The sequence below is a fragment of the Aspergillus clavatus genome, genomic scaffold (genome assembly GCF_000002715.2).
Source record: "Aspergillus clavatus NRRL 1 1099423829791 genomic scaffold, whole genome shotgun sequence".
NCBI classification, from domain to species: Eukaryota; Fungi; Ascomycota; class Eurotiomycetes; order Eurotiales; family Aspergillaceae; genus Aspergillus; species Aspergillus clavatus.
In genome coordinates this window covers 1,665,299-1,680,506 of record NW_001517108.1, presented here as the reverse complement: position 1 = coordinate 1,680,506, position 15,208 = coordinate 1,665,299, and the positions used below count along the sequence as shown (strand labels likewise).

Here is a 15,208-nt window from a genome sequence, read left to right as displayed (position 1 = left end):
ATGTCTAGCCACCTTCAATCCTGCTTGGGGGTTGAGGTTCGGCAATGCACCATAGCATAAAAACAAGCTGAGCTGACAACAGTGAGGTAGGTAGCTAATCAGTCCGTTCGGAGGGCGGATGAGGTACCATGCCTCAAGGTTGATGAGAAGTTGCCTGACCCGCTGGGTAACGAAAGATTCAACTGTAAAGCCTGGCATTGTTGCAAGGTAGGCGTACAAACGCCATCGCAGGCCTTCCCCAATGGGTACTCGTCAAGGTCTTCTTCTGGGGCCTTTCGTAAATTCAGCACCGTAGTTAAACGGGGTCATACGATCCCACTGGCCATCGGTAGCAGAGTCAATATTCTATCTTCATCCCATCTGGGGATTTCGTCCAACCTGGTCAATGCCACTCATTGAAGTTGCTTTCGAATTCCACCTGGAGTTCTGTCACTGTTGGGTCCTGGCCAAAGGTAGCACGGGCAATGCGCATGATCTGGGCAATAACGCATTGGTTGGTAATTCATCCCTGGGTGGTATATGACTTCTACCCAGTATGGATCACGGTCGAGACTTGGATCAGAGGTCATAGCAGGGGATCTCCAATGGCAGTCCAGACGATGATCACAAACCAATGTCAGAAGTATATGAAGGTTCTGGGCAAAGATGAAATCACACAGGATCAGTTGCTAATTTCTCATTGCAAATATATTCCCCTGTCACCATGTTTCACCATATCAACAAGCCATTTCATGGTGTGCTCAAGGCACTTGTCCTCCCCTGATACGGAGGTATTGGTGTTGTAAAATAGGTTCTGAATCTGGGCTCTTGGCCTTCTCCCATTGACTCTGTCCCGGAGGAACTTGATGAGTTTATCCTGAATGGGAAGAAGGAATTCATGGGGGCGTTTAGTTGGATGTGTTGCGCCAGGTTTGGTATTAAACAGGAATCGCGGATCGCAATCCCAGATATCCAGGGTTTTGCCTGCCCAGTCAACAAACCACATAGCAGAGGTACAATCATGGTAAAACAAAAGGCAGAAGAAAAGGAAAGACTGCGGTTACAAAGCCAAGGCCAGGAAGCACCAAACTCACAGTCGGGCGCGCTTGCGCTGCCTCCCGCCACGACCCCGACCCCGTCCTCGCCGCTTCGTTCCTCGGGTGGGCGTTGCCGTCGTGCTGGCGCTGTCCTCGGCCGCGGAAGGGGTCGCAGGCCCGGGAGTTCCCACGGCGGACGACCGGTCGGTTGGCTCCGTGGTCGGCTCCGTGGTCGTGATGGTATCTAGCGGGTCGTCACTGTCAGCACCGGTGGTGTGTTCGAGGGTGTCGACCGTGGTCGAGCCGGCCGGCTCCGTCTCGACCTCCGTCGCGGGCTGTGTTTCGACTGGGGTCAAAACCACGGGCTCCGTCTCCATCTCGGTCGCTGGCTGCGTCTCCCTCTCTGCCGCTGGCTGTGTTTCGACCGGGGTCGAAACCACGGGCTTCCCTGTTGCGGTTGGAGTACCGCAACGCCCCAGACATGCCAGGGCCGCTCATCCCATTATGGGTCGCCCACATGGCTACTGGTCCATGTGCTAAATAATGCCAGCCAAGTCTTTTTCTTATCCTTGGGGCACACCACCAGAAGGTTAAAGGCTCCATGTATTGTCTGCGCCTGGTCAGCAGCTTCCCAGGCTTTTACCAGCCTAGTTGAGCAAGCTAAAGATCCAGACAGCTTCCTATGGACATGCCCTGTGGAAGCTTGACTCGATAGACGCATGTCTTTTGGGGTGGATGATTCCAAGACAAACTCTTTGTGCCATCCACATCTCTGCTCTTTTCCACGACCTTGATAATGAACCCGATTTGGTCTTGGTGGGATGAACTTCCCTCGGTCGTCAGGCACGTCTGACGCGCCAGTGAAACCTCCTCCAGATTGCAGCGTACGCCGCGAAAGGTTCAAGCTCGATTTGATGACACACAAAGCAGAGCAAGGCGTTGCTGTTCAAGCTGCTCGTTTGTGTTTGTCAGCTACTTGAAGACTTGCAACCCAGGCACAGCCGCTTCAGGTTCTGCTCCGAGGTCTTCAGAGTCCAGACTGCCATTGCAATCAATGAGCTTGTGTTACTCTGTTTCGTCCTGTAGCTTTTTCGATGCATACCAGGCGGTAACAGAGGCTATTGCATATATCGACATGGCCATAGCATGCATATCACTGGCTGACGGAACGATGTTCTAGACCCCTTCGTGTCAGACATCAGCGTTTGAGAACATTGTATTTTCACAAGCGCAAGGGGGCATTCTTACTTGAGAAGGGGTAATGATGGGAAACAGGCGGAGGCCGTATTGACGCTGGTCTGTGCTGGTAGGACTCAGATCGTCAGACGCAGCAAGGGCTTGAACAGCATGCTTCTCCGTATAAACCCGTGGGTTGCCAGGTGGCTATAGCAGGAGTCGAACATGAACGCAACATCCACTGTGAGGATAAACAAGCGGGCAATATTGAGACTCTTGCCGTGGATAGTATAAATCACGGAGTATAGTCAGCGTTAGACAGTCTCCGCTGGATATATACTGCTGATATGATGTGGAGGGGGTTAGAAATCTGAAATGTTGAAGAGGTACTCAGCATTATAAGTGTAGTAGTGGTAGAATAATGTACCCAGTAAGGAATGTAAAGAAGGAGATTCAGGTTGGGTTTGGTAGAAAGAGACACATATATATACTTCAAGATATCCAGGTGACTGTATGGGTCTGGTGAATTGAATTGTATAAAGCATCAGTCAGGGAACAAAGAAAGAATGTGAATTACAATAGCACATTCACCTGATTGAATCCATGTCACCAAGTGAATAATATATTCAAGTCAATGAATGGACTATTGCTGCATCAGCAGTGGCTTGTTTGTAGCAAATACCGCATGTCGCCCTTGATAACCAACACAAAGGCATCTCACCATCTACCGCGATGATCACTACTTTCGTGTAGTGGGAGAATCAAGTTTAAGCCAGATGTTTGTAGGGGATCCGGATCAGTTTAGGAAATCAAGTGTATTGACATGGCGACATGTTTGTTATAAGCCCTAAAACATTAAACACCAACGATGGCTATGGACAAAATGACAGACAGGCCCTTTTCAGAGCGCGGAACGTCAATGAATCAATGCGAGGAAAGAGAGGTTAGAGTACACTACATGGCAGACTATCGACAGGAGATTTCGGCTAGCCCAGCTTGGCCTTGAGAGATTCAATCTCCGCAGTCAGGTTCTGCATCTGTTCTGCCTGCGAGGCGATCGTCTTGGTCTGCTCTGCGAGCAGGTCCTTGATCGTGGAGATCTCCCGCTGGACAGCGTCAGCGGGCACAGAGGCGGACGAAAGAGGAGTGGATTCTGCAGGTGCAGAAACAGTGGGAGTGGAGATGGCGGGAGTAGAAACAGTCGAGGTAGCCCGTTCGGCGACCACGGGAGAAGCCTGTTGCCCGTATTAGTGATGATATTAGCACTGGTTAGATTGAATGGGATTCTTACCGGGGCAGGGCTCTGCGATTGAGGCTCGTGCCACGGGCTCGTCTTGACCGAGGGAGAGGCATTTTCCGTAGAGCGAGTGGTGCGCTCCGCGGGTTTCGGGATCTCCTCAAAGCCCGAGTCATCATCAGCAGCTTCGACTTCATCCTCTTCCTTGTCTGCAAACTTGTTCACCATAGCCGCCATGGAAGCTCCCTGCTCCTTCATGGACACCTCCGGCTTAACGACAGGTGTAGGTTCTGGAACAGGCTCGGAAGCCTTCTTGACAGGGACGGGTTCGGAGGGCTTGGGTTCGGCCTCAGCCTTGGGCTCAGGAGCGCCCATTGCGGCAGTCGGCTTCTCTTGTACGCCGGTCACCTCCTGCAGCCCTTCGCCTTCGTAGAGACTGGCCATAGAGATCTTGGGCGGGATGGCTTCCTTCCCAGCGAACCACTCCGACGGACCCATGGCGGGCTTCAGACCGAAGGTAGGAGGATAGATGTCGTCTTGGAAGTTCTCTGAACGGCGCGGGACGATAAAGGAAATTGGCTCGATATAGCTGTCGTTGACGGTCTTGAACGCGCGGGTGACCTCGTTCTCGTGCATGTTCACACCCCGCTTGGGCATGAAAGCAATACCTCGCTGAGGATCGGCGGACTTGTACTCCGCAAGGAACTCAAACTTGTCGTTCTCCAGCTCGAAGTAGCGGATGTTACCATCACTACAGACCAATCGATTAGTGACACGATTATGCACAGAATTGTGAGATTCGTGACTTACCCTCTGCCGGCCAGATACAGACACTGAGTGCCATCATCCCAGAAGGGCATGCACACACCAGAGATGGAATCGAGGGTCTTGAAGCCGCTAATGGGTTCACGCGGGGCACGGATATCCCACAGCGCCAACTGACGGTCGCTCATCCGGGAGAAACCGGTGGTGGCAATGCGATCGTGCTCTCCAAGCCATACCACACGGCTGTTCTTCGCGCCCGAATGGCCTTGAGTCTCGTGTGCAGGCCGCTCCTGACGCACATCCCACAGCCGCAGTTTCTTGTCGCGAGAGGTAGTGACCAAGAGGGAGCCATTGGCGCTCCAGGCCTGAGACTGCACAATGTCTCCCAGGTTCAGTGTCAATTTAGCGGCTCCGGCTTCGATATCCCAGATCTTGACAGTGTAGTCACCTGAAGCGGTTGCCAAAATGTTTTCTGCAGAGGGGTTGAAGAGCACGTGCCCGATTTTCCTGCGATCGAGTTAGTACGGATTTCCTTATGGCGATAACACATTCTGCGAAGGGGCGCGGACGGACGTACTTCGGGTGGCCGCTCAACTTTCCAATAGGCGCAATGTCTTGGATCTCTTCAGGGTCGACATCCGGTCGCAGCGTGAATCCTTCAGGAACCCGCCAGAGAAGGACCTAGAATAGGGGCAGACAGTCCGTTAGCGTATCATCACAACGTCGCATAGGTGGGTGATCGGTCCTTACCTTGCCGTCGTCCGAGCCGGAAGCAATCAAATCATCGTTGAAAGGGTTCCTGATCACGTTAGACCTCCTATCCCTATCTCCCAAGGGTAGTTGATGTCCACTCACCAGTCAGTGTCCAGAACAACAGCAGTGTGGCCCCGAAACAGAGGTATTCTCTCAGGCAATTTGCCTCGCTCCTCAAGAGGAATAACAGCAAAAGCACCACCACCACCGGCCTCCCAATTCACCGAAAGATACCGAGGGTTGACCTGGCTCGAAGATCAGACTGTATTCAGGGGGGGTAGAGGTATACATCTGCGGGCGGGCGGAGGAGGCGGACCTTGACGAGGTTGGTATCCCAAGCATTTCTCGAAACCCGAAGATTATCATAGCATTGGTCCTGCGCAATTCATCAGTGTGTCAGAGCGTGTGATTGATCACCAAAGCCGTTGTATACCTTTCTCGTTGGTCGACCGAAGACGTGTCCTGATTGATACCTGTCAGATTGCGGGCAGCCGTTGAGGGGAAGGGATCAGTCAATGCTCACGGTATTTGGAAGAACGGACGAAACGACCAGACATAACGCTCGTATTGCAGAAAACAATATAGCAAGAGGGGAATCTAATGCAATCGAATAGATATAGGAGAAGGACCAAGAGGGAGAGGCAGTAGATACAATTCGAGGGGGAGGGAGCAGCGACGGGGTGTGGCTGTCGGTCAGTCTGCGAACAAGAGTTCCAGCCGCCGTTAGTCAGGGAGGGAAGTGGAAACGCCCGCGCAGTCAGTGGGGAATCAAGGAGCTACAGCCCAGGGGAATTTGGAGGGAGAGAGATGCGCAATGGCTGTGTCTCTTGTATCTGAGGCTCTTCCTCCAAGACTACAATTCTACAGAGGATCAATCGTCAAGGATTGACACAAACCACTGCTTCAATGGCTTTCAAGAGAACAAACAGCGATCTACTGTGGCCGAAATAGGAATAGCGCCTCCCCGCCGGCCAATTGCTGAGTCAGCGCCGTTTATTTACCGCCTTTCCCGTCACTGCAGAAACCAAACAAACAGTCCGTGATTATTATGATTGTCCAAAGTATCATCATCGCAGACCTGCTCGGCTCATCATTAGACGCTAAGGTCTTTCCAGCCTGAGTCCCCCTCTTCCTCTGCAGGTTGCCTCCTGGCATGTTGCTGTCCTGCTTTGTTTCCCTTTGATTGTCGTGTGGAATCTTTGCAGTTCTGAGACATCCTCAGTCCCTCTGCATTACGAACAACCCCCCCCCTTGGCCGGATGTCATTGAGCAGGAAGCCTCAGTCAGCATTCGAAGCAGCGCAGTGAAGAACAAAACACGCAGTTGACCATCATGGAAAACGAGCATATGGTAAATTCGTCGGTCGTCTTCTTGCAAACGAAATATCTAATTGGAATCAGCAAGCGCAGCCAAAGGGGACCATTCGGTCTCGCATTCCTATGGCTGGGTTGACATCAGGTGCGACCAATTCGCGCTCTGGTCTACTACCACCCGGCACGATTGCGAAGACATCCACTTCATCGCGTATGTAGTCCATGATAGTGGTCAGTGAAGAGAGTGTGTGTCCTGACAGTAGCAGACGCAACTCGGTCACGCAGCACAACGCAACCCCCCGAGCCCAGTAGAACTGGAGCGGGATCATCCACGCTCTCGCGCTCGGCCAGCACGGCACGAACTCACACCAGGGCCAACTCCTACGCAACCTCATCCCTCACCCGATCGGCAACTACGAGCTCGCGGACCAGCCGGTCCAATTTCTCATCCACCGTTGGTTCAGGAACACGGGCCCCTCCCCCACGACCGCACACCTCGATGGCTGGTTCCCGCAAGCCCAATGGACACTCGATCAGCCGCCCCGCAACGTCGCTGGATACCCACGAAGAAGAAGATCTGGCGGCAAGCATCTTGGGAAAGAGAAAGGGTAGGCGCCAATCCCTCTTCTCATTATATGATTTATACCCCCTCTCTGCATCTATCACCTCGTGGAGCGACCAGGATGCCTCGCGTGCGTGGTCTAGCTCATGTACGATGCTTCCTGGTGTGCAAGAAGCGTCTGTACGGACTGACCAAGGCGAGGTGTCCCCAAGCGCTGCGAAGGAGGAGTTAAAAGCAAACCCCGTTTCCCATGATATATTGGACCCCAGATTACTGCGCCCCCGGCAGGATGGACCCAATAAACCCCTCGTCTCCAGAATCCCCAAATCCACCACTCCCGTGAAACCAGGCTCCGAGAGAGCTATATGTCCCTCCAAATCACCCCCCAAGAAAAAACAAACCCCCATGATACCCTTTCTACACAAGGATTCCTCGATCAAGACCTTTAACTATTCTACAGGCGCCGAATGGGATCAAGATACCCGTGAAAAAACGATGGAAGAATTCTTCAACGCCTTTGTATCCCGCGTGAGCCAAGCCGGACAAGAAAGTTTTGGATTGAAAGAGACAGTCGAACTATACAAGAGCAGAGGTGAGTGGGCTTGTTTCATTCTTTTCTCGTGAATGGGCTGACGACCTTCTCCAGTGAGCGAGCTTGAGACCTGTCGAAAGGAGCTAACCGACGCCAACCTCTCGTTGCGCGTGGAAATCGAGACCACGAAGAGCCGACTTGAAGCCACAACGAACGCTTTGAAAGATGCGAGACGAGACCACGAAATTGCTCTGGATGATTCGGAACGACAGCAGCGTGCGGAGGTCGAGACGATCCGACAGGAAAGCCGGAGGGAATTGGAGGCAATGAATCGCCAGCACCAGGACGCCATGCGAGAGCTACAACGCCGCTTCGAGCAGGAACTCGATGACGAAAAAGCGGTGCGACAACAGGAGATGAACCAACTCAATTCTCAGACAGCACTTGACATGCAACGATCCCTTCTCGAAACCGAACGCAAAGACCGGGAGATTTTGACGCTTCAAAATCAGTTACAAGCGATTCGGGAAGACCTGGAGCGCGAGCGAAAGACCAACCACAACCTCCGCCAGAATCTGGACACGGCAAGCACCAACGGTGTTACACTGGAGTCATCGGTTCGTGCATTGAAGGCCAGAATTGAGTTCTTGGAGTCTGGACGTGAAGAGCAATCCCAGGCATTCGAGCGCCTGAACCAGCAGATGATGGATGCGCTGACTGAGACCGAAGCAACCAAGGAGAAACTGAGAAAGGAGGAGACCATGAGAAGGAAGCTGCATAATCAAGTGCAGGAGCTTAAAGGCAACATTCGGGTGTTCTGCCGTGTGCGCCCTTCCTTGCAGTCGGAGAGAGTGGAAGCGGCCCAGATTCAATTCCCGGACCAAGCAGAAGAGTGCAAGGAAATTGCTCTGCTAGGACCCGAAGAGAAGAGTAGTCTGGGTACCATCACTCGCAAGGCGAATAACTTCGCCTTTGATCGTGTTTTTGGACCTTCCACCCAGAACGCAGAGGTGTTTGACGAGATCAGCCAACTGGTGCAAAGTGCCCTTGATGGGTACAATGTCTGCATCTTCTGTTACGGCCAGACGGGTAGTGGCAAGACTTACACCATGTCTTCGCTGGACGGCATGATCCCTAGGGCAGTGCACCAGATCTACGAAACCGCGCAGAACCTGGAAGAAAAGGGCTGGAGATACACGATGGAAGGTAACTTCGTGGAAGTCTACAATGAGAATCTGAACGATCTGTTGGGCAAGGCGGAAGAGTTGGACAAGAAGAAGCACGAGATCCGTCATGACATGCAGCGATGTAAGACGATGATCACCGACATCACCACCGTTCGTTTGGACTCGCCCGAGATGGTCGAGTCGATCTTGAAACGGGCTGCGGCCAACCGGTCCGTCGCAGCCACCAAAGCCAACGAGAGATCTTCTCGATCGCACTCGGTCTTCATCCTGAAACTGCTTGGAGAGAACAGCATCACCGGTGAACGCAGCGAGGGAACCCTGAACCTTGTGGATCTGGCTGGTAGCGAACGGCTAAGTCACAGCGGGGCAACTGGAGAGAGACTGAAGGAAACGCAGAGCATCAACCGCAGCTTGAGCTGTCTGGGCGATGTCATTGCAGCCCTTGGGCAAGGGAAGGAAGGCGGCCATATTCCCTATCGGAACAGCAAGGTTTGTTATACTCCTGATCGCCACGCACTTCTCTGGCCATACTGACTCGTCCCAATTAGCTTACCTACTTGCTCCAATTTTCGCTGGGCGGAAACTCCAAGACTCTCATGTTTGTGATGGTTAGTCCATTGCAGGCGCACCTTTCGGAGACGTTGACCAGTCTCAAGTTCGCGACCAAGGTGCACAATACACATTTTGGCACAGCCAAGCGCCAGACCCGTGTTCGCGATGTTTAATGATACCTATTTCCTTTTGGTCTTTGACTTTCTGCGGGCAGCCTTTATGATCCAGGTGGGCCCTCGATCAGCCGGTGTTTGGAGTTGCTTTTTTTTTCTTTTGGTTCTTTGCACCACGAGCTGTTCGAAGATAATAGGGTTTTGCTGCACTCTTCCCTGTGGTCATACCTGGATTTACTTGTACATAGGTGATGAATCTATTGGATTGCTGAACAAACGAGTCGCCGATTCGGCATGCATTATACATTATGGAGGTCTTCCTGTACTGTCATTGAACTACAAGAGTGGAGAAGTAGGTATCATCCTTCGAGGTCCAAGCACAAGAAGAACAGGAACACGAGTCACAGGTCCCCGAAATACTTTTCTGCCAGCTGCGCAAGCTGCTCTGACTTCCTCTCAATGCTCCCTTCATCGAGCACCCCCTCGTCACTCACAAACGCATCCACCAGCGCCAGCGGTACCCACTCGAAATACACATTTCTGACCCGAATGCTCGATCCACCACCCGCATCCCCCGGGCCACCGGCCATCCCATCCTCCAGCACCTTGACGGCCTTGACCCCCTCACTCCGCCACGCACTCACCACCTCCCGCGGGTCATTCTCCTCGACCGTATCCTCGAGCACGCCGTCCCCACCCACCACCTTCTCCAGCTCGCTGAGCACAACCACCTTGATTCCCGGCGCGGCGTGGCGCGCGCTCAGCACCGCAGGCAGCGAGCCGGTCTTGTTGCTCACGCCGCGCGACGAGCTGATGCGGTCCGCGCCGAAGAGGAGGATGTCTGCGTCTTTGGCGGCGAGGGCCGCGGAGGCGTCGGTGTAGAGCTCCACGAGGAGGGACTTGTGTGGGGTTGCGGCGTCCTGGACCTCGGCCTCGACCTCGGACTTGAAGCGCGAGTAGATGGAGGAGGCGAGGCTGGCGCCTTCGAAGAGCGGGCGGGATTCGAGGATGCGCAGCTCGAGGGTGGGGATGGGGAGGGCGGCGAGGGAGGTGAGGATGCTGTCGCGGATGGTGGAGCTGGCGGAGAGGGTGAGGATGGTGAGTTTGGGGCGCTGGGTTTGGGCTTGGTTGTCGTTGGTGGTGGTGGTGGTGGTGGTGGTGGGAGAGAGGAAGGTGGAGGTGAGGTATGCGGTGAAGGCGTCCGTGACGCGCGCGGTGCTGGATTTCCGCCTGGACAGATGGAAGTCGATGGTGGAGAGGACGCGGTCCCAGGTGCGCTCGCTGGCCGCTTCCGTGGCCGGGGTCTGGGGCGCGCGGATCTCGTCGATGTCCGCCAGCACGGCGAGGAGCGCATTCAGCGTCGCGGCGCCCATGCTCTCGCGCCCGTTCTTGACGAGATGCCACGCCGCCATGCACAGCAGTCCCCACCAGTGCGCGTCCAGGCCGTCGCGCATCTGCACCACGCACTCCCGGAACGCCGTCAGCGCGAGCACGGTCAGCTCATGCGCGCCGCTCTCGTGGTCCTCGCGCAGCCGCTTCAAGCCGGCCTCCAGCGCGCGCGCCGCGGGCTCGTTCATCTCGCATTTGAACCAGACGCGGCGCAGCGTCTCGTGCAGGCGCGGCACGCCGCCGAAGGCCGGGTCGTCGACAACGGTCCTCGGGTCGTGCCATTCCCAGCTTTCGTGTTCCCAGTCGATGGTGATGGCTTCCTCACCGCGGCCGCCTTCGCTGGCGGGCTTGAGCTTGAAGGCGAATGAGCTCACGGTCCACTCGCGGCCAACGGATGCGTCGCTAAAGGTGAAGGGCTTGCCGACGCGCCAGAGAGTGAGGTCTCTCGGGGTAAGAGTGGTTTCCTCGTAGATCTCACGCCAGGCTGCACAGAGCGGATCTTTATCGGTGGACTCGATGCTGCCGGAAATGGGGGCGAGGTGATGTCTGTGGTTTCAATGTGTTAATGAATACAGCGCGCGGTCGGGGTAGAGCATGTACCACTGGTGAAAGGGAAGAAAAACATACTTGTATGTCCTCACCTTCTCGCTGCGCCGGAAGAGCGCTACCTGCGGCTTTCCAGACTCGCCGTCGGGAAATTTGAAGATCAGCGAGGAGACAACTGCCCTTTTCTCGAGGCCCTGCGATGGGGGGGGATTGCTCCCATCGTGGTGGCGATTGCGCTGATCACCAGTCGAAGCTTGAGATGCCATTGACATTCTGATACTACGCGGGCGTCTCCACAGTATTCCCACAAGCCGCTGTCTGAGTCTAACATGCGTTGAAGGCTTGATATATAATATGCCGAAGCTGGTCATGGGCACGGCTAGTACGGAGCACCGCATGTGTTTCCCGAAAGTCATAGGTAGTTAAGAGAGACGTGTGTGGTCTGTACCAGATTTCCCTTTCTTGGTCTGTGTCATCCTAGCATCACCCATTGCTGGGAATGTTCGCTTTATGTGGATTACGCGAACCCGGTTCATAGCTTCTCCTGCAATCGAACAAAGAGAGCTATATTGAGCTAGCATATAGGGTAACCCATAGTTCCGTCCCATCATTCCCTGAAAGGGAATAGGGGTAGGTAGCTTGGAGGAAAGAGAACCAGCCATGCTTGGACGGAAACAACTCCCACTCTCCACTGAAGAGGCCATTTGTGATGACAAGGCTAGGATAGGCAGATTCAATGATGGTTATAACCATGGTCTTGCACAGAGTATCTGGACTACAAGCGTAGCATTACTTCGATCGAGCAAGACGAGGTGGAAATTCCACGTACACGCCATGACGTCAGCACCAACGATTCGATATACGAAACAAGCTGCACTCGAGGAGAGAGCAGTGCACTTTTCCACACGCAAATGAATCGTCTCTCCCTCACCACTCGCCATCCTAACCTCCTCGCAGCCTGTCACCCCATCTCCACCATCGTCCGACTCGCCCATGCCGACATACACTGGATCCTGCTACTGCCGCAACATCAAGTATGAGCTCGAGCTCTCCTCGCCGGACGAGGCGCGGACTTCTCTGTGCCACTGCTCGAACTGTAAAGTGGGTTTCCCCGGGCTTCCGCCAAAAAAACCAAAGAAAACGGAGACTGTAAAAAGCTAACAAGAAGCCTGCGCAGAAAGCATTCGGAACCAACTACGGTCTGACGGCCAAAGTCCCCAAGGACGCGTTCCGGGTTACGGCTGGGAAGCCCAAGGAGCATGTTGCAGATAACGGGTCCGGGGCGCTGCTGCATCGGGAGTTTTGCGACAACTGCGGGAGTTTTCTATTGGAGTATGGGGTGAGTTGTTGGCACTTGATTGCCCCTGGTTGGGTGCGCTGACGGGGTTGCAGGATGCGGTGAAGAATGAATTTCGGTATATTTGTGTGGGATCGCTGGATGATCCGGAGGTGTTGTCGCCCAAGGGGGAGTTTTTTTGTAGCTCGCGGGCGAGCTGGATGCCGGAGATTCCAAGTAAGTGGTTTTTTTTTTTTTTGTTTCTCATTCCGTGGTGTGAATGATCTAACTAACCTGGAATAGATGTGTTTCATAAACAGAAGATTAAGGAGTAGAGGAGAGGTCCTTGTTAAGATATGGTGTTTGTATAGTATCATACATGTGAATAGCAGATATTCGACAAATCAATCCCAGAAACGTTGCTATCGCCTCTGCTTATGATATCCGTTCTCAGGTGGAGTCGAACCATCTTTTCTTTTGGGTGGGCGGAAACGTCGTGCGTCTATCCTGGAAGATTCGTCAAACACACGATGGTCACGTCACCGTGCCTCGAATCGGTTTGGCTTTCCAGCACCAAGTCGTCCTCTCGGAAGAGGGACACTGCCGGTAGCATCGGTCATGGTAATGCTGATTCCCGGCTTCAGTGGTTGTCTCGTATCTCGCGCGAGAGCTCATCTGATCCCAAAAAGGTATCTGTGGAGCCCTGCTGGCAAGCGCTGGAATATCGCCATGGGGATGCAAAAACTCCTGGAGATGACTGCACTCGGAAATAGAACACTCAGCTGTAGAGCGTGTAGAGGTTCAATCATCGCTTGGGGAGGACATACACCCAGACTCGATACTCTGTTCGATCCTGGCGATTCCATCTCAGCGCCAGTTTTGAAGAGCTGCTACTACCGCAGCGATCAAAAGAGATATAACTCTTCATCGAGTCTGGACAGCCCATTCAGCAGCACCTCTCCTGCAGACGCAACGGCGCCTCTGTTTGAGTTCGCGAGGATCGCGACTTGCTCGATTTCTTCATCGTCTTCCGTAACGGTGCTACATAGAAGCATAGGATCTGCTGGTCGAGACAGTGCGAGCAGCGCGGGCGCTGGCGGTCACACGAAACGCCCCACGTCCGACACGCCTTGCATGCGGGGTTTTCCTCATCCGTGTCGGCCAGGGACTGTTCCTGCGTCTGTGTTCCGGGTCGCTGCGAAGATGCAGATTCGCGGCTGGTCTTTCGAGAGCAAGAGCTAGTCTGTGGGTAGTTGTGCTGAGTCCTTGATGGATCGGTGGTGTCGTGTGGTTTCGCGCCGTCGATCATCCATGCTGGCCAGAACCATTGCAAAAAGCATTTCCCCATGCTGGGCCGCCGCAGGCCGTCGTGTGAGAGGGAGTCGTAAGCTGGTGGGTTCTCTGACGCTGTTGTCATGGACTCTGGTCCTGTACCGGGTTCATGGAATGGGAATCTGCACGACCGGAAGAGTGACGCTTAGTTGGAAGGTGTTGCTGAAGAACACGAGCGGCTCGAGAACTCACCTTTCATATGTAGTGGCCATGGTGTATGCTGACTAGATCACGAGTCTGCACAAAGGGTTGATTAAGGTTTCTGATGTATCCAGCAGACAGGATCTGCGAGTGCAGGCAACAGTTGAAGCGATTATAAGGATCAACCTCTTTCAGGAAGGAGATCACTTGGGCTTTTTTAGAACGTGATTCAAAAACATATGGATAAGCGTAGTTAGATAGAGGATGGACTGGATATAAGTTCCAGCCTCGGGTTCAAGTGGGAAAATATAGTCCCTTTGTAGTATATTAGTTGGAGCTGTCACTTGTCAAAGCGACGGCCCAAGGGTACCCGCCCAGTTCGGAATGCCAACGCACCAACAGGCAGGAAATAAAATAGCAGGTAGCCTGACTCTGCGGGAGAAGCCACCGTGTAAGGCACACACCGAACCGGGTTTTGGCATTTTCGTGTTTCATCCACCAGCAGGATTCCATTATTGCGATACACTAGCACAGGCAGCACAGCACTGCTGGATGTAACAGGCTGGACCACACTTCCGGGATTACGTCAAGCATATTCGCTCCCTCCCACTCCATGACTTTTTGACAGTCGAGAAGAGTGTCGAGATGGTGTTGAGATAATTGTCTAGACTCTTGTTTCTTCTCGCCTCGGTGGGAGTCCCGGTTGGTTGTTGCGGTTTATCCTGAGACCTCGAACAGTTATGAATGATGGTCAGGCTATCATTGTCCGCTTCTGGAATCTGGCATGCGACGATCATCAGTCAGACTCACTCCTTCGGAAGCCAGACATTCCTGTGTGACTGTGTCAGCGTGAGTGTCGCGTCGCGTTGAGACTAATCGGGTGCGGAAAACCCCACTCATCCCGTCGATCGGGAAGATATTTCCATTTCCCTTGCGGCAGTGAACTGTAAAGTGTACTGTTAAAGTGTGCTTACTGCGTAGTGGATAGGTGTAGCTGTCCTGTCACAGACCGTCTTTGAGGACCGTGATCGATTGACAAGTCGAAGAGGAATGACACTCCCCACGCCAAGCATTGCTAGGGCTTAATGCCTGACTGCCTGACTGCCTGACCTGCTGCTTTGAAGAATTCCGACATTCCCATGCATTGGGATTGGCCAGGAACAGGCAGACACTCAGATGAGTTTCATCACAACTTTTTTTTATTGACAGGAGCTTTGGTTTGAGCTACACGCATCTTCAAGTGTGTCGTACTGTTTACATGACTTGTGTTATCCCATGGTTGCACCGCTCGCCAATAATGACGCAGAACAGCTTCACT

At 53.6% G+C, this 15,208-nt stretch overlaps 6 protein-coding genes across 6 annotated transcripts, besides 4 other annotated features; 2 read left to right on the top strand and 4 right to left on the bottom strand.

Annotated features, from left to right (window-relative positions):
- Window positions 1–917: 917 nt before the first annotated feature.
- On the bottom strand, window positions 918–1,393 carry ACLA_073330 (uncharacterized protein; the record flags this gene model as incomplete). The annotated part of the gene is made up of 2 exons (XM_001275723.1): window positions 918–963; window positions 1,074–1,393. 2 exons carry the CDS (start codon window positions 1,391–1,393, stop codon window positions 918–920), a joined length of 366 nt encoding a protein of 121 aa, XP_001275724.1.
- Window positions 1,228–1,251: a microsatellite.
- Window positions 1,381–1,432: a microsatellite.
- A 1,746-nt stretch (window positions 1,433–3,178) lies between these two features.
- Window positions 3,179–5,504, bottom strand: ACLA_073320 (coronin; the record flags this gene model as incomplete). Its single annotated transcript, XM_001275722.1, has 9 exons — window positions 3,179–3,427; window positions 3,484–4,180; window positions 4,240–4,701; window positions 4,772–4,875; window positions 4,945–4,993; window positions 5,050–5,192; window positions 5,264–5,323; window positions 5,381–5,409; window positions 5,471–5,504. 9 exons carry the CDS (start codon window positions 5,502–5,504, stop codon window positions 3,179–3,181), a joined length of 1,827 nt encoding a protein of 608 aa, XP_001275723.1.
- Window positions 5,505–6,759: 1,255 nt separating this feature from the next.
- Window positions 6,760–9,266, top strand: ACLA_073310 (putative kinesin family protein (KlpA); the record flags this gene model as incomplete). The annotated part of the gene is made up of 3 exons (XM_001275721.1): window positions 6,760–7,414; window positions 7,469–9,030; window positions 9,090–9,266. 3 exons carry the CDS (start codon window positions 6,760–6,762, stop codon window positions 9,264–9,266), a joined length of 2,394 nt encoding a protein of 797 aa, XP_001275722.1.
- Window positions 9,267–9,607: 341 nt separating this feature from the next.
- On the bottom strand, window positions 9,608–11,413 carry ACLA_073300 (translation initiation factor eIF-2B subunit family protein; the record flags this gene model as incomplete). Its single annotated transcript, XM_001275720.1, has 2 exons — window positions 9,608–11,141; window positions 11,223–11,413. The coding sequence occupies 2 exons, from the start codon at window positions 11,411–11,413 to the stop codon at window positions 9,608–9,610; spliced, it is 1,725 nt and encodes a 574-aa protein (XP_001275721.1).
- Window positions 10,342–10,368: a microsatellite.
- Window positions 10,343–10,368: a microsatellite.
- A 721-nt stretch (window positions 11,414–12,134) lies between the features above and the next one.
- Window positions 12,135–12,752, top strand: ACLA_073290 (GFA family protein; the record flags this gene model as incomplete). The annotated part of the gene is made up of 4 exons (XM_001275719.1): window positions 12,135–12,242; window positions 12,319–12,480; window positions 12,534–12,654; window positions 12,721–12,752. The coding sequence occupies 4 exons, from the start codon at window positions 12,135–12,137 to the stop codon at window positions 12,750–12,752; spliced, it is 423 nt and encodes a 140-aa protein (XP_001275720.1).
- A 611-nt stretch (window positions 12,753–13,363) lies between these two features.
- ACLA_073280 (C6 zinc finger domain protein) lies at window positions 13,364–13,961 on the bottom strand (the record flags this gene model as incomplete). The annotated part of the gene is made up of 2 exons (XM_001275718.1): window positions 13,364–13,871; window positions 13,942–13,961. 2 exons carry the CDS (start codon window positions 13,959–13,961, stop codon window positions 13,364–13,366), a joined length of 528 nt encoding a protein of 175 aa, XP_001275719.1.
- Between the last annotated feature and the right edge of the window lie 1,247 nt (window positions 13,962–15,208).